Consider the following 22522-nt stretch of genomic DNA (forward strand, 5'->3'; position numbering starts at 1 on the left):
CCCATCCATCTTCCATCCATCCATCCATCCACACATCCATACACCTACCCATCCATCCACCATCCATCGATCCATCGATCCATCCCTCCACCCGATGGATCACTCCACCTTTCACTCACCCTCCCCACTACCTGTCCATCTGGCTTTGATTTTCCTTTCTGGGGTGTACCACATAGGTGTACGATCACGGGGATGGCTCCGTGGTAAAGGTCAGATGGAGGAGTGGCTTTCTGTTTACCCCATGGCAACAGGACCCAGAGTCAAGAGGGTACTGGGAGGGCAGGGTAAGGACGGGGGAAAGGAGGGCGGAGGCCGTGGGAAGAGGAACGGGAAGGGGCACCGGGCTGTCGTGCACTCTGTCCTCCAGAGATGTCTGCAGGCGACATCTCCACGCTCGTTTCAGCCCCCCGTTCCTTTGCCACTCACCTATCACTTGGGGAACCCTCACCGTCTACACTTCAGGAGACTTCGTCCTCACGCCCAGAGTACCCCGCGGGCCGAGCCCGGCCCCCCTCACCCTGCTCGCAGTGCTCCCCGCTGAAGCCGGGCTGGCACACGCAGTGCGGCTCCCCGTCACGTGACACGTGGCACTGCCCGTGGTGGCACTTGAGGGCCGAGCAGGCGCTGGCGGAGTTGTTCTTGTGGTCACACAGGGGCCCTCCGTAGCCCTCGGCACACTTGCACACGTAGGAGCGGCCCGTGGCCACACACTTGCCGTGGCTGCAGCTGTGGGGGCACCCAGGGAGGGGAGAGGCGAGGGGAGGGAGGAAGAGGGGAGGGAGGAAGGGGAGGAGGGGGCAGAAGGGGGTAGGAGAGGAGGTGGAGGAAGAGGGAGGAAGAGGAGGTGATGGAGGAACAAAGAGGAGGAGGGAGGAGGAGAGAGAAGGAGGGGAGAGGAGAGGAGGAAGAAGGAATGGGAGGAGGAAGGAGGAGAAGTAGGGAGGGGGAGGAGGGGGGCAGAAGAGAGAAAAGGAAGAAGGAATCAGACCTGAGTCAGTGCTGCTGGGTGTCTCCTCCGCCCTCCCCAGCTGGGGCATCGATCTTTGGGGCCTCAGATGAGTGGATCCCTAAGCACCGGCTCAAGGGGCACAGGGTGTGTGCTGGGGACTCCCTGCCTGGACCCTGGCCCCCGGGGTCTGCCCGCCCTGACCCTGGCCCCCGGGGGCTGCCCGCCCTGACCCTGGCCTCCCGGGGGGCTGCCCGCCCTGACCCTGGCCCCCGGGGTCTGCCCGCCCTGACCCTGGCCTCCCGGGGGGCTGCCCGCCCTGACCCTGGCCCCCGGGGTCTGCCCGCCCTGACCTGTGGCCGAGGCAGGGGTCGCGGGCCTCCTGGTCGCAGAGCGGGCCGGCCCAGCCCGGGTGGCACTCGCACACGACGCTGTCCTTCTCCAGCGCGTGGCACAGGCCGTGCTTGCACACGGAGCAGGACTTGCAGCCGGGGGAGACGCCCAGGGCCTGCGGCGGGAGGGCCTTGAAGTCCTGCAGCTCGTTGTTGATGCGGACCTCGTGGATGCAGCCGTGGAAGCCCCCGCGCGGCCGCTCCGTGCCCTGGCGCAGGGCCGAGAGCCCCGTGGAGGTGGGGATGCCTGGGGAGGAAGCCGGGGGGGCGTGGCCTGGTGACCCTGCCCGCCCGCCCCGCCTGGTGTCCCCCCTCCCCCCCTCCCCGGTTCCACGCAGAGCCCTTGCCCCTCCCGGGCCCCCGCCCCGCGTCATCCCCGGAGGGAGGGGAGGGCGGCCGTTACCTCCCAGGTAGAGGGGGCTGCTGGCGCCCACCGCGGGCGGCTTCTGCAGCTTCCCCAGGCTCTTGGGGGCGCCCTTGTCCACCACCAGGTTCAAGGTCTGGTTCAGCATCACCAGCTCCACGCTGTGGAACTGTCCGTCGTTCACGGTCTCCACGCTGGGCGGGGGGGGCGGGGGGAGGGGGGGAGGGGGAGGGAGGGAGCCGTCACCCCCGGCCAGCCAGCGGCCTGCCTCAACTTAGACGTGAGACACACAGGTGGCGCTGAGCATGCCTTCCGGCATCCATCCCTTGGGCCGGTTGCGTCACGCGCACACACGCACGCGCACACACGCACGCACATGCACACGCGTGCACACGTGGAACCACTCCCAGGCAGATAGAGACGCGATACCTCTCGGCCCTTAGCCCCTCCGCGCCCCACGCGCTCGATAAGGGCGGGGCTGCCATCTTCTTACACAACCCCTCCCCGGTGATAATAAACACCCTTTGGGAATCCTAATCTGCACCCCCCTAGCCCGCCTCTCCCCTTGGCTCCCCCCCCCGCATGTCCCCGGCTGGCTCCCCATTTCACACGGAGCAAGCGGGGGCCAGGCAGCTGCGGGGGGTGGGTGGTCTCGGGGTTCCCTTCCAGTGCTAGGGTTCGGGGACCGGGGCTGCATCTTCACGCACACACACACACACACACACACAGCATTCCACGTGGACACGAGATCAAAGGCTGGGGACTTAGGCTGGGCCGCAGCCTCGCAGGTAGAGACAGGCCTTGAGCCCGCGTCCCCCCCACCCCCCAGGCCCGTGCCTCCTCCCGACGGCCGCGGGCCCTGGTGCTGAGGTGACCAGCAGGTGGCGACAGAGCCTCGCAGGAGGAGGATTCCCCAGCTTCCCGGGGAAGCAGCCCGGCCCGGCCGCGTCCGAGGCCCGCCACCGAGCGGCAGCCATGCCCGCCCAGGGCTCGGGCCCAGCTCGGGTGCACCAAGGCCTCGGGGCTGGCGGGGACTCCAGGGGCGCCCGGGGTGGGGGCCCCGACACGGCCACGGTGGGCGTGGTCCCGACGGGGTGCAGTCGGCACCCCACACAGGGCCGCCCCCTCTGCCTGCTCCCCGGTCACCCCAGTCCACTTCCCCAGGGCTGGGGTGGCCGGCGTGGCCCCCCAGTGCCCGCCCGAGACCCGGAGGCGCAGCCGGCACCGGTCGGGCATCCTCTGTGGTTTCTTTCCTTTTTATTTTTTGGCGGGCCTGGGGCTTGAACTCAGGGCCCGGGTGCCGTCCCTGAGCTCTCCAGCTCAAGGCTACCGCTCTACCAGGTCGAGCCACAGCGGCCCCTCGGTTTTCCGGTGCCTCACTGGAGGTAAGAGCACGCCCAGGCCGGCTTCGCACCGCGACCCTCCCATCTCAGCCTCCCGAGCGGCTGGGATGACCCAGCTTCCTCTGATTTCCCAGGTGAGAGGGCGCAAGGTGAAGCTCAGTGGGGGGGGGGGGCGCCCCGGCCAGCCGCGCGCCCCCGCCCGCCCCTCCCGCACTCCTCTGCACGTGGCAGTGGGTGTGCTCGAGGCCGGGTCCTCACCTGTACACCGTGGTGGGCGGGGAGCTCAGGGTGTCGTACACCAGCCTCACGTGGCCCTGGTACAGCTCCAGCGCCAGGGGGTCGTTGTCCCCCTTGTAGAGGAGGATCCCGTTGTCTTTGTCCGTGGCCACCTGTGCGGCGGGGACGACGGCCCGGCCGGCGGTCAGCGCGCGCCCGGCCCCCGCGCCCCACTTCCTCCCGTGTTCCGGGGGTGCCCGCCGGGCAGGGCCCAGTGGCGGGACGCGGGGCCGGGGCTGTCCCTCGGGAAACAGCTTGTTCCGCGAGTCCGTTCTCTCCCGCCGCCCTCCCCTGCCTCTGGCCCCGCGCTGTTCCCTGGGGCCCTGCCTCCCGTGCGCCCCGGGGCCTCCGCCCGCTTTCCCCGCCTCTGGGGGCGTGGATGGAGACCTGGGCCGTTCTCACGGGAGTCAGAGCGGGGGCACCCGGGTCCCGCCGAGGGCGGGGCGGGGCGGCTCACCTGCAGGGAGATGTTGGCCTGGGGCCGCACCTTGGCGGTGGCCAGCTCCACGTACGAGTCCTTGCCCACGAAGTTGACGGTGACGAGCTTCTCGCAGCGGGGCCCCGCGAAGCCCGGCGGGCAGCGGCAGGCGGGCTCCTGCTGCACCACGATGCACTGGGCCCCGTTCTGACACTCGTGCTGGTCGCAGGGGCTGGTCTGCAGCAGGACCATGGGCGGGGGGTGCTCGCACCGGGGCCCGCTGCGGGGAGGCGAGGGGCGGGGCTCAGGGGCGGAGCCGGCCCCCCCCCCCCCCCCCCGGCCCCGCAGGCCCTCTGCATCTCCCTCCCCGTCCCGGCCCCGCAGGTCCAGGAGGCTGACCTCAACGCCGCGGGCCCGCGGCCCTCCCGCCCCAGGCGCGGGCCCCCAAGGGAGGGGCATGAGGCCCTGTCTGGGAGGCGAGGAGGGGCGGCCGCCTCCTCCGTTAGCCCCCCGGCCCCCGCACCCCCCCCCCCGTCCTACCTGAAGCCCTGGGGGCAGAGGCACGTGTAGCCGTCCACCGCGTCCACGCACGGGGCCCCGTGGCGGCACTTGTGATCCACACAGTCATCGTCGTCCGTCTCGCAGAACTTCCCGCTGTAGCCGGGCGCGCAGTCACACCTGCAGGGGAGGGGGGCGCCTCAGGACCTGCGCCCCTCCCCCACCCACCCCACCCTGCGAGGCCACGTCTCCTCCTCTCAGGCCCTCACCCCCTGGGGTCATGGTCCACCCCCTGAGGTCACTGTCTGCCCCGAGGTCACGGTCCGCCCCCTGGGGTCACGGTCCGCCCCCTGGGGTCCCGATCTGCCCCCTGGGGTCACGGTCCGCCCTGGTTTGGGACATCAGCAGGAAGAGGAGGAAGAGGCGCGTGCTCCGAGACCCCTGCTCTCCCTCACTGGCTGGCTAGCGTGCCCCGCAAAGGCTCGGCGGCGCGGCCCGAGGCACAGGGCCTCTGTCTCCAGGCGTGGGGCACTTCTGGTGTCTGCCGAGGGGCTGACCTGCCACTTGTTCCTCAGACTCGAGGACAGGGCGGCCCTCTCCTGCAGCCCCCTCTCTAGCCGCCTGGGACTGGCAGGTGAGCTCCCCTGCGCAGCCCGCCTCTGCCGGTCCCTGGGAGACAGCTCCGCCCGTGGCTGTGGAGGCTGAGCCCTCCCCCTCCTGCAGCTCCGCTCATGGCTGTGGAGGCTGAGCCCTCCCCCTCCTGCAGCTCCGCCCATGGCTGTGGAGACTGAGCCCTCCCCCCTCCTGCAGGCCTGCGCGTGGCTGTGGAGGCTGAGCCCTCCCCCTCCTGCAGCTCCGCCCATGGCTGTGGAGGCTGAGCCCTCCCCCCCTCCTGCAGGCCTGCGCGTGGCTGTGGAGGCTGAGCCCTCCCCCTCCTGCAGCTCCGCCCATGGCTGTGGAGGCTGAGCCCTCCCCCTCCTGCAGGCCTGCCCGTGGCTGTGGAGGCTGAGCCCTCCCCCCTCCTGCAGCTCCACCCATGGCTGTGGAGGCTGAACCCTCCCCCCTCCTGCAGCTCCGCCCGTGGCTGTGGAGGCTGAGCCCTCCCCCTCCTGCAGCTCCGCCCGTGGCAGCCTTGCCCTAGGCATGGCAACCAGAGCGCTACCAAGCTGCACACCGGGCACTACCCAGACACACTTTAGAACGTGTCTCCTGGGATGGCTGATAGAGAGAGGAAGAGAAAGTGAGGGGAGAGGAGGAGGAGGGTAAAAGGGAAAGGAAAACGGGGGAAATCTCTATCCACCACTCATCCATCCACCTACCCATCCATAATGCACCCATCCACCCATCAATCCATTAACTCACCCAGCCATTATCCATCCACCCACCCACCCATCCACTCATCTATCCATCCATCCATCCATCCATCTAACCACTTATCCACCCACCCATCCATCCACTCATCCATCCACCCATCCACCCATCAATCCACCCATCCACCCATCAATCCACTAACTCACCCAGCCATCATCCATCCATCCATCCACCCATCCACCCATCCATCCATCCACCCACCCACCCATCCATCCATCCATCCACCCATCCATCCATCCATCCACTCACCTATCCACCCACCCATTCATCCATCCATCCATCCATCTAACCACTTATCCACCCACCCATCCATCCACTCATCCATCCACCCATCAATCCACCCATCCACTCATCAATCCACTAACTCACCCGGCCATCATCCATCCATCCACCCATCCACTCATCCATCCACCCATCAATCCATTAAGTCACCCAGCCATCATCCATTTACCCACCCATCCATCCATCCACTGATCCATCCATCCATCCATCTAACCACTCATCCACCCACTCATCCATCCACCCATCCACCCATCAATCCACTAACTCACCCAGCCATCATCCATCCACCCATCCACCCACCCACCCATCCATCCATCCATCCATCCACTCAGCCATCATCCATCAATTCACCCATCCACCCATAAATTCACCCATCCACCCATCAATCCATTAACTCACCCAGCCATCATCCATCCATCCAGCCATCACCCCTCAATTCACCCATCCACCTGTAAATTCACCCATCCACCCATCAATCCATTGACTCACCCAGCCATCATCCATCCACCCACCTATTCATCCACCCACCCATCTATCCATCCATCCATCTAACCACTCATCCATCCACCCATCCACCCATCAATCCACTAACTCACCCAGCCATCATCCATCCACCCATCCATCCATCCATCCATCCACTCAGCCATCATCCATCAATTCACCCATCCACCCATAAATCCATTAACTCACCCAGCCATCATCCATCCATCCAGCCATCACCCATCAACCCGTAAATTCACCCATCCACCCATCAATCCATTGACTCACCCAGCCATCATCCATCCACCCACCCATCTATCCATCCATCCATCTAACCACTCATCCATCCACCCATCCACCCACCCACCCACCCATCCATCCATCCATCATCCATCCATCCAACCACTCATTCATCCACCCATGCAATCCATCATCCATTGATCAACCCATCCATCTACCCATGCATCATCTGTCCATCGACCAACCCATCCATCAGTCATCTATCTGTCATCCACCTACTCATCTACCACCCATCCACCCATCCCCAAGCATCCATCCACCCATCCACCAGTCACCCGTCCACCCATCGTCCATCTACCCAGTCATCTGTCCATCCATTCATCCATCCGCCCATCTACCCATCCATCCATCCATTATCTCTATCTCCTGGCAGAAACCTAGAGAAAGAGGAAGACCACAGGAGGCAGAGGCATACACAGAGGGAAACATATTGAGGAGATCAGAACGTGAAGGAGGCAGAGACAGAGAAACGCATAGCAGGAGGGAGGGAGAAGGAAAGGAAGGGAGGAAGGCAGGGAGGGAGGGGGTCAACTCAGAGCCTCAAACCCAGAGTGCTGGGGGCCAGGCCTCACCTGAACCCCTTGTCCAGGGACACGCACTTGGCCTCGTGCTGACAGGCGTTCATCTCAGGCGCACAGTGGTCGATCACCTCGTCACACAGCTCCCCTGGTGGGCGTGGAGAAGGGAGGTCAGGCGTGGGGGGTGGGGTGGGGAGGGCGCCGGGGTGAGGCCTGGGCCAGGAGGACGGCCTGGCTTTTCTCTTTGTCTGGAGACCGCACGCCTGCGACCCTTCTGTCCCTCACGGCCTGTGAGGGTCTGGGACCTCGGCCGTCCCCCAGGGGAATCGGAGGTGGGGTCCTCCATGGGGACGTGTGCAGGACACAGCGTGCACGCCGGCCGGGCAGCGAGGGGGGGGGTGCTGACCTGTGTAGTTGGGCGGGCACACGCACGCGTAGTTGTTGACGCCGTCCACGCAGGTGGCGTTGTTCTCACAGTCGTTGTCGTCGCAGTCGTCCGGGTTGATCTCGCACTGCTCCCCCTCGAAGCCCAGGGGACAGGAGCAGCTTTGGGGGAGAGGCAGGGCGGGGGCGGGGAGAGGCAGGGCGGGGGAGGGAACACGGTCAGTCGGGGTCTCCCCAGGACACGCCTCCTCCCCCTTTCCCCGGGGGGCCATCTCCCTGGCATTTGTCCTGTAGAGGAAAAGCCCGGGCTGCCCCGTCCACCGCCCCGGCTGCCCTGGCTCCAAGAGCGCAGGCTGGCGCGCGGAGGCCGGTCCCCACCATCCCGCTGGCTGGCTGGGCCACCGTGGGCCAGGACGCTCCCCTCTGCTACCTCAGTTTCCCCCTCTGCCCGAGCTCCTACCTGAACCCCGTGGGGTGGGCCTGGCTGAGGTGGCAGGTGCCTCCGTGCCGGCAGGGGTTCTGGATGCAGGGGTTGATGGGCACCGCGCAGTCCTCGCCCTGAGGGACGCGAGAGGGGAGGAGCCTGGGGCGGCCACGCGGATCCGCACTTCCGCTTCCGGTCAGCTCAGTGCCACGCCGGGCTGGGAGCCGCCTCGGAGGGGGAGACCGGGCTCCGCGGATGACCGGGCCACCGGAGCTGCGAAGCCACCGGCGCCAGGCAGGCGGGCTGGGCCCAGGGGCTCACCGCTCCCCCTTGCCCCCCTCTCCCCCCAGGCACACAGGGCCTCAGTTTCCATCCCCCCTGAGATGATAATAGTAATCCAGGTTGAGAGCCCTAGTCCCCAAATCCAAAATCCAGAATGCGCCAAAATCTGAAACACTTCAGTGCTGGCCTCACCCCACGATGGAGAAACCCCACCTCTAGACAGACAGACAGGCAGACACACAGGCAGACACACAGGCAGACAGACAGCCATCAGACAGACAGGCATCAGACAGACAGGCAGGCAGACAGACAGGCAGGCAGGCAGGCAGACAGACAGACATCAGACAGACAGGCAGACATCAGACAGACAGGCAGACAGACAGACAGGCAGACAGACAGACAGGCAGACAGGCAGGCAGGCAGACAGACATCAGACAGACAGGCAGGCAGGCAGACAGACAGGCAGGCAGGCAGGCAGGCAGGCAGACAGGCAGACAGACAGACATCAGACAGACAGGCAGGCAGACAGACATCAGACAGACAGGCAGGCAGACAGACATCAGACAGACAGGCAGGCAGGCAGACAGACAGGCAGGCAGGCAGACAGACAGGCAGACAGGCAGGCAGGCAGGCAGACAGGCAGGCAGGCAGGCAGACAGGCAGACAGACAGACATCAGACAGACAGGCAGGCAGACAGACATCAGACAGACAGGCAGGCAGACAGACATCAGACAGACAGGCAGACAGACAGGCAGGCAGACAGACAGGCAGGCAGACAGACAGACAGGCAGGCAGGCAGACAGGCAGACAGACATCAGACAGACAGGCAGACAGACATCAGACAGGCAGACAGACATCAGACAGACAGGCATACAGACATCAGACAGACAGGCAGGCAGGCAGACAGACAGGCAGACAGGCAGACAGACAGGCAGGCAGGCAGACAGACAGGCAGGCAGGCAGACAGGCAGACAGGCAGGCAGACAGGCAGACAGACATCAGACAGACAGGCAGACAGACATCAGACAGGCAGACAGACATCAGACAGACAGGCAGGCAGGCAGACAGACAGGCAGGCAGGCAGACAGACAGGCAGACAGGCAGACAGACAGGCAGGCAGGCAGACAGGCAGGCAGGCAGGCAGACAGACAGGCAAACAGACAGGCAGGCAGACAGGCAGGCAGACAGACAGGCAGACAGACAGGCAGGCAGACAGGCAGGCAGGCAGGCAGACAGACAGGCAAACAGACAGGCAGACAGACAGGCAGGCAGACAGGCAGGCAGGCAGACAGACAGGCAGACAAACATTAGACAGACAGGCAGACAGACAGGGAGGCAGGCAGACAGACAGGCAGACAAACATTAGACAGACAGGCAGACAGACAGGGAGGCAGACATCAGACAGGCAGTGAACGTCACAGCAGCCACTCAGCTTGGTGGCTGAAGGCGGAGCCTTGGCCGGGGGAGGGCTGAGGCAGGCGGGGCTGGTCCCTCCCCGCCAGCCCCTAGGACCCACAGAGCAGTCCGGAAGCAGACCCTGTCATGGGGCCTCAGGTGGGGCTCCGAGTCGCCGGCCGGTCCTTGCCCAGGCTGGCTGCCTGGCTGGGCTCACTTCTCTACAGCCAGCTCTGGCTCAACTCCATCCGCTTCGCCACGCCCCTGCTACCTCCCGCCCCACCGTGCGCGTGTGCCCACGTGTGTGAGCGTGTGTGCATAGTGCCGGTCGGCCACTCTGCTGAACGCCGGGCTGTGGGGACGGCTGGCTTCACGGGGAATCGACCCTGGGGCTCTCTAATCCCATCGGAGGCGCCTGGCACCATCGGCCCGGGCAGGCAGCCCCGTTCCCTGTCCGCCTGTCCCACGCATCGCTACCCAGAATGCCCTGGAAAGCCTCGGCCCGAGCCCCCGGGGACTCTGGGTGGGCTGCAGCTGAGAAGCTTGCCTCGCCCCACGCCCGTGGGCACGTGTCCCGGAAGGCTGGGGTCCAGAGGACCCCATGATCTGCGCCCCATGGACGCTGGGGTGGTTGGTTGCGGGGGTGGCGGGTTCTGGGCAGGGACAAGCGTGACAGGCAGGCAGGAGATGGGGCTGCGCGTCCTCCCGCTCCCGGCGCGGGGCGCTCTCCGGCTGGCGCGGCTCGGGGGTGCGGGGAATGGCCGTGGCCCCGTGGTGTCCCGGGCGTGGCCGGGGGCCCGGCCGTCCCTCCGTGGCCGCCCGCCTCACCTCGTAGCCCGGGCGGCAGGTGCAGCGGAAGCCGTCCCCCGCGTGCTGGCTGCACGTGCCGTTGTTCTGGCAGGGGCTGGAGAGGCAGGCGTTGCACTTGGCGGCAATGCTGACGTCCACGGGGCCTGGGCGGCGGGGCAGAGCGGGGCGTCAGGGACGGCGCTGCCCCCTCTGCCCCGCCCCCTCTGCCCCGCCCCCGCCCCTGCCCGGGCCCCGAGGACAGCTGGCTCTCTGGACTACGCCTCCCCATCTGGCCGGAGTCCCGGGAAGCCAGCCGGCCGTCCGGCGAGTGGAAACCCCGGCGGGGCGCTACCCAGAAGCGCCCGGGCGGGGGAACTGGCCACGGTCATCAGCCCGATCCAATTGGGTGCTAATCTGTGAACAATGCACCATCCTCAGGAGCCCTGGTGTAGCTTCATGTTCCGGGAAGCCCTGGGCCCCGGCTCCACTGGGAGCTCACCTCCTCCTCCACGGCCGGGAGTCGGGCGCCCCCCAGATCAGGATCTGCCCAGGGGTGTTTGGGGGCCCTCCTCCTCCCCCCAGGATGGGGTTCCTTCCTCCCCCGCCCTCCCCCGGCACAGGGCTGGCTGTGGACAGCGATGGCCAGGAGCCTCCGCTACACAGGCCCTATTTGGGGTGGGACTTTAAAGGGTCCTAGAACTAACAGTCCTCGACCCAGGGTCGGGCTGAGACGAGCTCCCGGTGCGTGGCCAGGGGGACGTCTGCTCCGGGCTCCTGGTCACTCGGCTGTGGGTGCCAGAGCCAGGAAGTCCCTGACAAATCCAGACACAAGGCCCACTGCGCGCGCAAAGGGGCTTCCCAGCCGCCCCACCGGGCCAGGCCAGGCCCCGCCCCAGACCCCGCCCCAGACCCCGCCCCAGACCCCGCCCCAGGCCCCACCCCAGGCCCCGCCCCAGGCCCCTCGGGCCACCACTGGGGGGGCAGGTGGCAGTGATTTTTTTTTAAAGCTTCTCACATGTCCCCAACCCCATTTGAAGGCTATTTGGGTCTCGTTAGATTCAGAAGCCGGAGGTGGAAGATGAAAATTAGCATTGAGGCCATGCCATGCTTTCCTGCTCTTCAGAGAAGCGAGGTGCACAGGGCGCCCGAGAAGACAGGGGACAGGTCACCTCACAGGACAGACGGACAGGGGGACAGGAGACCTCACAGGACAGGGGGACGGGGGGACAGGAGACCTCACAGGACAGGGGGACAGGAGACCTCACAGGACAGGGGGACAGGAGACCCCACAGGACAGGGGAACAGGAGACCTCACAGGACAGGGGGACAGGAGACCTCACAGGACAGGGGGACGGGGGGACAGGAGACCCCACAGGACAGGGGGACAGGAGACCCCACAGAACAGGGGGACAGGAGACCCCACAGGATAGGACAGACCATCCTCCTGTCCTGTGAGGTCTCCTGTCCCCCTGTCCCCCTGTTCTGTGGGGTCTCCTGTCTCCCCCGATAGCGCACGCACACACGGCGATGTAAAGACAGTAAGGCGCCGGAGGACGCGGTGCGTGCGTGCACGCCACACGCGCGGAGGTGGACGTCGCCTGGCGGGGACAATGCTCGTTACGTCTGGTGCAGGGAGTGGAGGCCGGGAGCGCGGGAGCGCGGGCGGGCGGGCGGGCACCGTGGCTCACCCCTGCGATCCCAGCCGCCCCGGGGCAGAGCCGGGAGGGTGGAAAGCGCCGGGTGGACAGCCCGGGCAGCGTGGCGGTGAGCTCACACGCGCACCCAGGCCGCCCTGGAGACGCGGGCGTCGGGGGGCGAGGAGGGGGCCTCCGAGGGGTAACTGAGGCAAACGGGGGAGCCGGCCGAGAGCCGCTGCTGGGCGAGGGGGGCTCTGACGCCCGGAGCCCGGGGTCCCCGCCCGGCCCGGCCCGGCCCGGCGCGCCCCAGACCCCGCGGGGCGGCGGGTCGCTCTGCGCACGGCCAACGCGGACCGCGCCCGAGTTCTGAGGACGTCTGACCCCAGGGAGGGGGCTTCGGTGCCCTGGGGGTCCCCCGGGGCGGGGCGCGCGGCGGCGGCGGCACCTACCCCTGCACTGGAAGCGGTGCGCCGGGGTGGTGAGCAGGAGGCGGTCGGCCATGGGCTCGGGGGCTGCGGCAGCGGGCGATGCCGGGCTCCTTGTACCCGGCCTTCACCCACTCGGAGAGCCAGCGCAGCCTGCAGTCGCAGTGCAGAGGGTTGGTCCCCAGCGCCCTGGGGGGCGGAACGGGGTGTCAGGGCCCTCCCCGTCGCAGACCCCGGCCGGGTGGGCGGCCTGGGACCTGACGACGCCGGGGAAGCCTCCCCCGAGACTGCCCAGCCCCCCGCCACCCCACCTCCCGCCCCTCCCGCTTGGCTCTGAGGCCCAGAGCCCCGGGGGCAGCTTCGGCCTAGAGACCCAGGGGAGGAGGGCGCCGGGACGCCGGCAGTGCCGGGCGGAAGAAAATGCTGGAATCTGTTGATTTCATTTTCTTGCTGGTCCTGGGTCTTGAACTCGGGGCCGGGGCGCCGTCCCCGAGCCTCTTTGTGCTCAAGGCTGGCGCTCCACCGCCTGAGCCACAGTGCCACCTCTAGCTTTTCTTCAGTAGTTTATTGGAGCTAAGAGCTTCACAGGCTTGCCTACCCGGGCTGGCTTTGAACCATGATCCTCAGATCTCAGCCTCCTGAGTAACTAGGATGACAGGTGGGAGCCACCCGCGCCCCGCTAAAAATGGCCTTCTCTTACCACTTTTGGTCTGGAATTTTCTATAGTTACAGATGTTACAGTATGTGACACCTGTTAGTCTTCTAACACATCATCGTGTGTGTGTATAGAGAGAGAGGAAGAGAGGGAGAGAGAGAGGGAAAGAGAGCAAGAGCATGAACTGAAGTGTGCGTGTGTGTGTGTTTTACAAACTCAAGGACCTTCCTTGGCAGCGGGTTGCAGGAAGAACACGAGGGAACCGGAGCTCTCCCTTAGGGAGGAGCAGGGAGTCTGGCAGCCTGCATTCTCCCCTGAAGTCCGGCCGGTCCCGGGCCTCCATTGTTTGGCGTAACATGAGGAGCAGGTTAAGGACAGGGCCCTGGTGCTTCGGAGCGAAGGCCGGGCCCGCCGGCCTGAGGCCCAGCAACCTACAGCCGGATCCCATCACTCCCAAGTGCCAGCGTCTTCACGCGGGGGGGGGGGGGGGGAGGCACCCCGGCTTCCCGCCGTGCGGGAGCGGAGGCCCGCGCGTGCATGTCAGTGTGAGAAAGAAATCTACGCTGCAGAACGCAGCGACAGAAACTCCTCGGCGCTGCGGTTCCACCGGGCAGCTCCGCCGGGAGAGGAAGGAGCGGGGCTGGGCTTCTCCCCCGAGCCCGGCGCGGTGAGGCCGGGCGGCCCTCGGCAGGCGTGCGCCCGGCCACGCGCAAGTCGGGCTGACGGGCGCTCGGGAGGGGAGCAGCTTTGCACGGGTACGGGCGTGCCCGGGGGGGAGGGGGTACTCACAGGTGGGACAGGGACGTCAGGTCGCGGAAGGAGCCCTCGGGGACGCTGGAGATGTCGTTGCCGTGGAGGGTCCTGGGGCGGGAGACACGGGTCAGGCGGGCCACGCTCCGGGCCCAGCTTCCCGGGCCTCCCTGCGGGGGGCTCCTGCGGACCGCCCCCCGACCCCGCGCCGACGGCACTGCGCGAGGGCGGGGGGTACACCTTCACCCCGAGAACCCCGGTGCAGTCTGACATCGGCCCCCTTTTGGTGGCGGCGTACTGCAGAGGTGACTTTTCTTTCTCTGAGTCTCCGTTTTCCCCTTTTGCAACCGAAAACTGGCGGGGTGGTGCCCACCGACGGGATGGGGGGGGCTTCGGAGAAGACGGACTTAGAGGGCGTCGCCCGGCAGCCCGGCTGTGTGCCCTGCGTGCCCCGCGGGGGGGGGGGGCTCCGAAGCCCCGCTCTGTAATCCCTGTCCTGCCGTAGCTCGGGGCGGAGGCTTCGGGGGCTGGGTGACCCCTAGGCCGGCCGAGGGGTCACCCTGGTCTGCCTCGCGCCTCCCCCCACCCCGTGGCTGGGGGGGTCCCCCGCGTGCCCGGAGGTCGGGCGGCGGCAGAGCAGATCGGGCGCCGCGGTGGCCGCAGCCTGTCGGTGCCTCCATTACGGGATCCCCCACCGCTGTGTCACTAGAACACTCCCCGAAGGGACGCCCCAGCCGGTTCCCCTGGGAGGAACGAGGCTGGGGAAAGTCAGAGGAACCCGGCTCCTGGCGTGGGCTGCTCCCAGGGGCCTGGCAAGGCGGCGAGGCCCCCGGGCGGGGCGCTGGGGGGAGGGGGAGGACGGATCCCGCTTGGTGCCACATGGAGAATCGGCCATCGTCCCCTGTGGGTGACAACACCGGGCGCTGGACGCGGGCAAGCCCGCTCCTCCCTGAGAGCCTTCACGCACACGCCCGTGCACACACGTGTGTGTGTGTGTGCACACGTCCCTCCGGCTTTCCCGACAGCTTAGTCCCGACACACATCCTCCCGTGGGCACCAGAAGCAAGGGCCGTGCGTCTCTGCCCATCGCTGGGCTTTCCGTGAGGATGGGAGCGCCTCCGGACACCGGGAGGGCGGGCTCCAGGGCTCGGCTCCGGCGGCGCACGGCACGGCTGCGGACCCCACAGCCCCGTGTCCCCCCCCCCCCCCCGGCTTCCTACGCTGTAGCCACGTTTCCTCTTCATCCCGCCTAAACCCTGCGTCCTTGGTGGCGGGCGGGGCTGTGCTCGAGCCGTCGGCGGCTCCGCGGCGCGGCCCCTGGCCGTCTGCACCCCGCGCACGCGTTGGCGAGGGGTGACCCGGCTTCTCTCTTCCGTGCGGGTGCCGTGTGGGAGGAGGCTCTCCCGCGGGGCGGCGTCGGCCCTCGTGTTCGGTGTGGGCGCGTGGCCTGGCCGCCGAGCCCGGTGCGGACCCCGCGAGCCGCGAGCAGGCCGGCCTCCGGCCCGGGGCTTCGTCCCCGTCCCCCTGGCTCTCCTCACAGATGCACCCCGGTGGCTGGTTGTGCCGCGCTTCCCTTACGTGTTTCTCTGCGCTGTCACTGCACACTGCGTTCTAATCTCAGCTTCAAAATACCCGCGCCACATGAGCCCCTTGTCCTCGCGTTGGCCCCGGGGGCAGGGCGCGGCTCTCTGCGCTGCGGGGCGTGGAGACCCAGGGGCCCGGAGGGCCTTTCTCTCCCCAGCGCGCTCCGTCCTGAAGCAGCCGTGCTAAAAGCCCGCTGGTTTGTTTTTCTTTTTAATTTTCTCGCGCCGGTCCCGGGGCTTGAACTCAGGACCTGGGTGCTGTTCCGTGGCTCTTTCCATTCCGGGCCGCCGTCCCGCCACGCGAGCCGCAGCGTCTTGGGGTTAATGGGAGGCGAGAGTCTCCTGGGCGTCGTTCCTGTCCGGGCCGGCGGCGAGCCGCCGTCCTCAGACCTCAGCTCCCTGCGCGGCTAGGACGGCGGGCGCGGGCCTCGGGTGCGGGCCTCGGGCGCGGGTCTCGGGCGCCGGGCTCGCCTGCTGACTCTTAACTGCAGGAGCAACGGGCAGCCGACCACGCGGAGATGAGTCTTCTGTGTGATGGCGTGGGCGGAGGGCGGAGGGCGGAGGGCGGCGCAGGCTGGTCACCTCTACGCCCTTGAGAGGCAATGGGCAGCGAGTGCTGTTTCCCTTTTTTTGGGGGGGGGGCGCGGGCCCAGCTGGCCCCGAGAACGGCGCGTGCCCAGGGGCAGGGCCGGGCGTGTGCCTGACGGGGCGTCCTGTGGATCTCACGGGTTGCATCCTCACTCTGCGGCCCCGGGAAGGACCGGCTCGCGGGGTGCCACTCGCCCACCCCCCAGACGCGGAAGGAGTCCCGGGCTCGGCCCCTCACGTCCTGTCACTTCCGGTCGCGCCTCAACGTCCCCATCTGTACCCCGGGCGGCCTTCCCTCATGCCGGGCGGGGCGCCAGGGGGCCGGCCCTCCCCTCCCCCACCCCCCGACACAGGAGGGGCGCTGCTGTGCTTGTGATGAAGGGGGGGCTCCCCGCTCTGTGCTTGTGATGAAGGGGGGCTCCCCGCTCTGTGCTTGTGATGAAGGGGGGCTCCCCACTCTGTGCTTGTGATGAAGGGGGGCTCCCCGCTCCGCCGCGGTGGGGGTGAGAACGGCATGGCCCCTGCTTACACGGCGCATAGCATCTCATTGAATCCGCCTTAGGCCTGGAGGAAGGGCCGCCTGGCAGGGGGGCAGGGGGCAGGGCACAGGGCACGTGGGCGACCCCAGGGTGTCCACCTCTGTGCCCTGCCCATCTGGTGCTCGCCTGCCCGCTCCAGGGTGAGTCGGGACCCTGCCGGCCGGTGAGCGAGAGACAGGGGCCCGGCGGCGGCGGCGGAGCCGGTGTGGGGGGCCCCGCGTCCCCACCCACCGGAGCCCACCGTGGCCGGCGGTGGACACCCCCCTCCCCCCCGTGGCTGACTCGGGGGGCTCCGGGTGAGCGCCGGTGAGCGGGAAGGGGGCTCCCATGTCTGCCCGCCCCGTACCCCCAGGCCCGGGGCCCCGGTGACTCACAGAACGCGCAGAGACCGCAGGCCGTGGAAGGCGTGGGCCGGGACGCACCGCAGCCGGTTGTAGCTCAGGATGCTGCGGGAGGAGACGCGAGCTGTCCGGGCCACGTCCCGGCGGCCTGTGCGCACTCTGCCCCCGGGGGCTCCCCTTCCCCACGGGCCGGCCGGGCCTCTCGCCGGCTCTCCACCGCCCACCGCCCGCACACAACGCCGCGGGGATCGGCAAGGCCCCGTGGTGCTGGCAAAGCCCGGGGGCGGCTCCCCAGCCCTCCTTCCTGCCGGTGACCGGGTGTGCCCGGGCGGGGGCGGGGCCCTCGGCGGGGCCGGCCCAGAGAGGGTGCTCACAGGGTAGACAGGTGGGTCATGTTGCTGAAGGTGTAGTTGGTCAGCACGCTGATGCTGTTGTTGCTCAGGTCGCTAGGAGGAGCGAGACACAAGTGTCATGGCTTACCTGGGGCTGTGTCTGAAGGAAGATTTTCCCAAGGGTCACACTTGCGTCCCCTCCAGCCATCCGCTTGTCTGTCTGCTTGTCTTTCCACTCAGCCTCCCCCCCTCCCCCCGGCCATCCGTCCATTTGTCTGTCTGACCATCCATTGTCTATGCATCCGTCCATCCATCTGTGCATCCATCCATCCGTCTGTCCGTCCATCCATCTATGCATCCACCCATCCGTCTGTCCGTCCATCCATCCGTCTGTCCGTCCACCCATCCGTCCATGCATCCATCCGTCTGTCCGTCCACCCATCCATCTATGCATCCATCCGTCCGTCTGTCCATCCATCCGTCTGTGCATCCATTCACATGTCTACCCATTGTGCATCTACCATCTATCCCTATGTCTAACCATCCGTTCATCCATCTATCTGTCCATCCATCCATCCACCATCTGTTCATCTATCCACCCATCCTCCATCTCCTAATCCATCCATCCATCCATCTGTCATTTCATCTGTCCACCTGTCCATCCATCCGTCTACCCATCCATGTATCCACACGTCCATCCAGTTGCCGATCACCCATCTGTTCTCCTCATCCATTTGTCACACATACAATCACGCGCTCACTCACCTATCAGTGCACCAACCATTTGTCCACCCACCCCCTCTCCTCCATTCCTCCCCTCCTCTATACACCGAGTCATTCGCCTATGTATCCACGCGTCCTCTCCTCTGCCCACCCGCCCCCCTCTTTAGCCATTCGCCCAGCGCACACTCACTCCAATGCTCATTTTCCATTGCAGCGCTTGCTCATTCACCTATGCACTTACACATATAATCCGGCTATATATGTACACACACGCATGCACGCGCACGCACGCACACGCATCTGCCTGCAGCACTGTCTCGCGTCCACAGTCTCCTGACTCCCCCGGGAGCAGGGCAGCCAGGCGCCTGGGTGGGGGAGGGGCTCCTCACATGAGTGTCAGGTGGCGGAGGGCAGCCAGCTCCTTGGGCACCGTGGTCAAGTGGTTTCCCTCCAGGTACCTGAGAGACGGTAGCGGAGCGGAGCAGCGTGGGGGCCGGGACCACACAGGCGGCCAGGCTGCTGCTGAGCGGTCAGCTCGAGGGGGGACCGCAGCCCGGGCTGGGGGGCTGGGCGCGCCCCTCCCCCTCCTTCCAAGTACCCATCCCCTCCCGCCTCAGGGGCTGCGACCCCCTCCACCCCGCTCCCCCCGCTGTGGGGAGGGGCCGGCCCCTCTCCCCTGACCCAGTGACGTCCCTGGGCAGGCCCCCGGGCAGGGCCGCTCCCCGCCCCCCTCCCCCCCCCAGGGTGGGGCGGGCACTCACAGCTCCGTGACGTCCCTGGGCAGGCCCCCGGGCAGGGCACGCAGCCCCCTGTGGCTGCACCGCACCACGGTGTCCACGCAGGTGCAGGGCTCCGGGCAGCGGGGGGCTCGGCTGGCAGCTGCTCTCCCCGTTGCCTGCCGCGAGCGGAGGGGGCGGGCGCGGTCAGCGCAGAGCCCAGCCCGGGAGAGGCCGGCCGGGAACCGCACCGCCCGCTGCCCCAGACGCGGACTCTGGGACGCAGGGACCCGGCCTCGGGGCTTCCTGTGCTCCAGCCCCCGTCACAGGGCAGGGCTTCTCTCCTCTCCCCCCCCCCCCCCCCCCCGGGCTCAGGCTCCGCAGTAGCGGGGGCTCCAGGTAGGAGCCAATGGAGTCTCGGTTTCACGAGAACAAAGGCCGAGCTCCAGGCTCCCCGGCCGGCTGTGTCCACGCCGGGCCACGGGGCCTCGGCCCGCTGCCGGATGGGGCTGGGGACATTTGCTACGACAGTGTCCTCGCAGCGGGCGCCGGGACCTGACAGGCCCGGGACGGCCACGGCTGAGCAGCGGAGGGAACGGGACGCCGCCTCCCCCCATGCCTCCCCTCCTGACCCCCCTCCCCCCCGGGGGCGCTCACCGTCGCAGGTGAAGTCCTGGGCGGCCACGTCCTGGATGGGGATCTCCCGGAGGAAGGGCGGCTTCTGGCAGCGCGGGTTCCCGCTCACCACGCGCCGCCGCCTCAGCCAGCGCCCCAGCCAGGCCAGGTGGCAGTTGCAGTTGAAGGGGTTGGACAGGAGGTTGCTGAGGAGGGAGGGAGGGAGGGAGGGAGGGAGGGAGGGAGGGAGGGTGGGCAAGGGCTCAGGCCGACTCCGGGGCGGGGCGCACACAGGAGGGGAAGCCCGGGGTTTCGGGAGCTCGCAGCCTGCGGTCCTGGGTGCGAGTTCTGCCCTGACCGCCCCTCGCCTGCAGGGGGAGGCCGGCCCCCTCGTGCCGCCCGCCCCTCGGCGTCTATGGCTTCAGGCTTCCTTGTAGGGGCAGAGACTGGCCGGGAGCGTCTCCCCGACGAGCTGAGTGTAACCCACCCCTCCCGGGCGGCCTTCCTCCCCCTGCCTTTTATTTAGGTGGGGATGGCAGGCCGAGTGGCAGCCGGCCGGGAACAGCACGTATACTGGGTTCCGCGTTTGGCTCGTCCCCTCTACTCTGCTCCGGGCAGCCACAGGGCCTTTGCACAGACTCTTGCGGCACGGAGGGACGCGTGTGATGGACAGGGCGTGCGCGCGCGCGTGTCCTGAGCGGGAGGGGCGGGAGCACCGAGGGCGGGGCCGGGGGCGTGGGCAGGGCTCCCTGACTCACATGGTGGACAGGGAGACGAGCGTGGTGAAGGCCCCGGGGGTGATGGTGGCGATGCGGTTGTCGTAGAGGGAGAGCAGCCGCACGGAGCTCAGCCCGGCAAAGGTGTCGTTGCCCACGCAGCTGATCAGGTTGTTCCTCAGTATCCTGGAGAGGTGGGGGGGGAGGCATGGGGAGGGGTGAGGCCGGGGGAGGGGGGCAGGGGAGGGGGAGAGGGAGGGGAGGCCGGAGAAGAGGGGAGGCAGGGGGAGGGGGGAGGCCAGGGAAGGGAGAATGGGGAGGGGGGCAGGGTAGAGGGGGAGAGGGAGGGGGCGGGGTAGGGTGGAGGGGTGAGGCTGGGGAGGGGGCGGGAGGGCAGGGGGAGGGGCCGGCTGGGGCGGCAGTGTGTCTCCAGGTGCGGGCGTGTGTGTCTGCGTGGGGGCATGCCTTTCTGGTCACACGTGCACACGTTCTGCACACACTCGTGTGCGTGCGCGCGCATGCGTGCACCCCCGCGTCTCCCCGTTGGGGCGTGTCAGGTGTTACTGTGCGCGGCCCAGGGGTCACCGTTATCAACCCGCGTCTGCCTGTGCGGGGGGGGGGGGGTGGATTTCTGTGTGTCTCCCACATCGTGCTTCAGGTACAAATGGCGTGCGTGCGTGTGCGTGTGCGCGTGTGTGCGTGTGCGTGTGTGCGTGTGTGCGTGTGCGTGTGTGCGTGTGCGTGCGTGTGTGTGCATGTGCGTGTGTGCGTGTGTGTGTGTGCGTGTGTGCGTGTGTGCATGCGTGTGTGCATGTGTGCGTGTGCGTGTGTGTGTGCATGTGTGCGTGTGCGTGTGTGCGTGTGTGCATGTGCGCGTGTGCGTGTGTGCGTGTGTGCGTGTGCGTGTGTGCGTGCGTGTGTGCATGTGTGCGTGTGCGTGTGCGTGTGTGCGTGTGTGTGCGTGTGCGTGTGTGCGTGCGTGCGTGTGCGCGTGTGCGCGTGTGCGTGCGTGCGTGCGTGTGTGTGGGGAGGTGTCGTCCTTGGTGGGGGAGACCGCGTGGTATCCACAGGTGTGTGCGTGTGAGTGCGTGTCCCTTTGTGGGTGCATCTGTGTGTACCTGTGTGTGTCTGGTTTCACCCATGGGCACCAGTGTGGTGTGCGCGTGCAGGTGCGTGCGTGTGTCACACACATTCCTGTGCGTGTGCGTGTGTGTGCGTGCACGCTGGGCTCCTCCGCCACCCTGGCTGCAGGACAGGCGGCCCCTGTAGGCCAGGCGGGTCCCACAGCCCGCAAGGCCCAGGTCTGCCCCCCCGCCCCCCCCCCCGGGCGCTCACAGGGTCCTGAGGCCCCCCTCCCCCCTCCCCCCCCCGCGCTCACAGGGTCCTGAGGCCCCCCTCCCCCCCCCCCCCCCGCGCTCACAGGGTCCTGAGCCCGCCGAGCCCGCGGAAGGCGCGTCCCTGCACCGTCTGCAGCAGGTTCCCGGTCAGCACGAGCTCCAGCACGCCCGCCGCCCCGTCGAAGGCGCCCTCCCGCACCTCCCGGATCTTGTTGTTGCTCAGGTTTCTGGGAGAGGGGGGAGAAGGGGGCAGGATGGAGAGGGGGACCCCGGCCCGACGGCCGCGGACCCCGGGCTTGGCGGCGGGGGCTCAGCCCGGGACCCCCATGGGCGGCGCCCGGCCCTGGCGGCTGCCCCTCCCCCGCCGCGGGAGGGGGGCTGGGTGCGGTGGCGTCTGCGGCGTCCCTGGGCTCTGGTGGACGACGGCAGGGCCTGTCTGTCTGTCTGCCTGTCTGTCCGTCCGTGTCTCCGATACCCCCGCAGCCCCTCCCCGCCTGTGTCTGGAATCTTCCTTCCCAGGCCCGGGGTGGGGGGGCAGGGGAGGCTGGGGCGGAGTCGAGGGGCCCCTGTCGGGGGGGGGCGTGCGGGGCGCGGGGCAGGCGGGGGCTTCACTCACATCTTCCGGAGGTGGGGCAGCTTCTTGAAGACGCCCGTGGCTTCCAGAACCGAGATCTCGTTGTCGTGGAGCCTTCTGTGGGCGCAGAGGGGGGCGGGGCGGGGGCGTGGTGACCACTGCGCCGTCCCCGGAACCTCTGCCCCCGCGTGTCAGCTGGGGGAGGGGGCGGGCAGGGGGCAGGGGGCCGGGGGAGGGGTCGGGCCGCCTCGGCCACCCACGGACGCCGACCACGGGCTCTCGCGTTGCCGGCTACCGAGGGCAGCCTGGGCCCCCCCGGGTGTCCCGGGGTCTCTGGGACCCCATGGTTGCCCTGCTCCTTCCTGCCCCTCCCTCTGTCCCCCTCCCCCCCTCCCTCCAGAAGCTCAGGGAGAGCATGGCCCGGCCCAGCCTGGCACCGTTGGGCTGTGGGGAACCGGGGAACCCTTCTCCTCCTCCCCGGCCCTCCCTACCGCCCCCCCCTCGGAAGGAGGGCGGCCACGCCGCGGC

At 68.0% G+C, this 22522-nt stretch overlaps 1 protein-coding gene across 1 annotated transcript in view; it reads right to left on the reverse strand.

Moving 5' to 3' along the window:
• Window positions 1-22522, reverse strand: part of Slit3 (slit guidance ligand 3) — a 218741-nt gene that overhangs the window by 4778 nt on the left and 191441 nt on the right. Inside the window, 22 exon segments of the mRNA XM_048334159.1 lie at window positions 518-726; window positions 1300-1585; window positions 1742-1896; window positions 3304-3434; window positions 3779-4019; window positions 4280-4417; window positions 7243-7336; window positions 7595-7734; window positions 8033-8130; window positions 10503-10627; window positions 12550-12610; window positions 12612-12714; window positions 13970-14041; window positions 17015-17086; window positions 17356-17427; window positions 18426-18494; window positions 18798-18901; window positions 18903-18931; window positions 19410-19573; window positions 20126-20269; window positions 21504-21647; window positions 22037-22111. Of these exon segments, the coding sequence (XP_048190116.1) occupies window positions 518-726; window positions 1300-1585; window positions 1742-1896; window positions 3304-3434; window positions 3779-4019; window positions 4280-4417; window positions 7243-7336; window positions 7595-7734; window positions 8033-8130; window positions 10503-10627; window positions 12550-12610; window positions 12612-12714; window positions 13970-14041; window positions 17015-17086; window positions 17356-17427; window positions 18426-18494; window positions 18798-18901; window positions 18903-18931; window positions 19410-19573; window positions 20126-20269; window positions 21504-21647; window positions 22037-22111 (2726 nt within the window).

The sequence above is a fragment of the Perognathus longimembris genome, chromosome 25, assembly GCF_023159225.1.
Source record: "Perognathus longimembris pacificus isolate PPM17 chromosome 25, ASM2315922v1, whole genome shotgun sequence".
In the NCBI taxonomy this organism is placed as follows: Eukaryota; Metazoa; Chordata; class Mammalia; order Rodentia; family Heteromyidae; genus Perognathus; species Perognathus longimembris.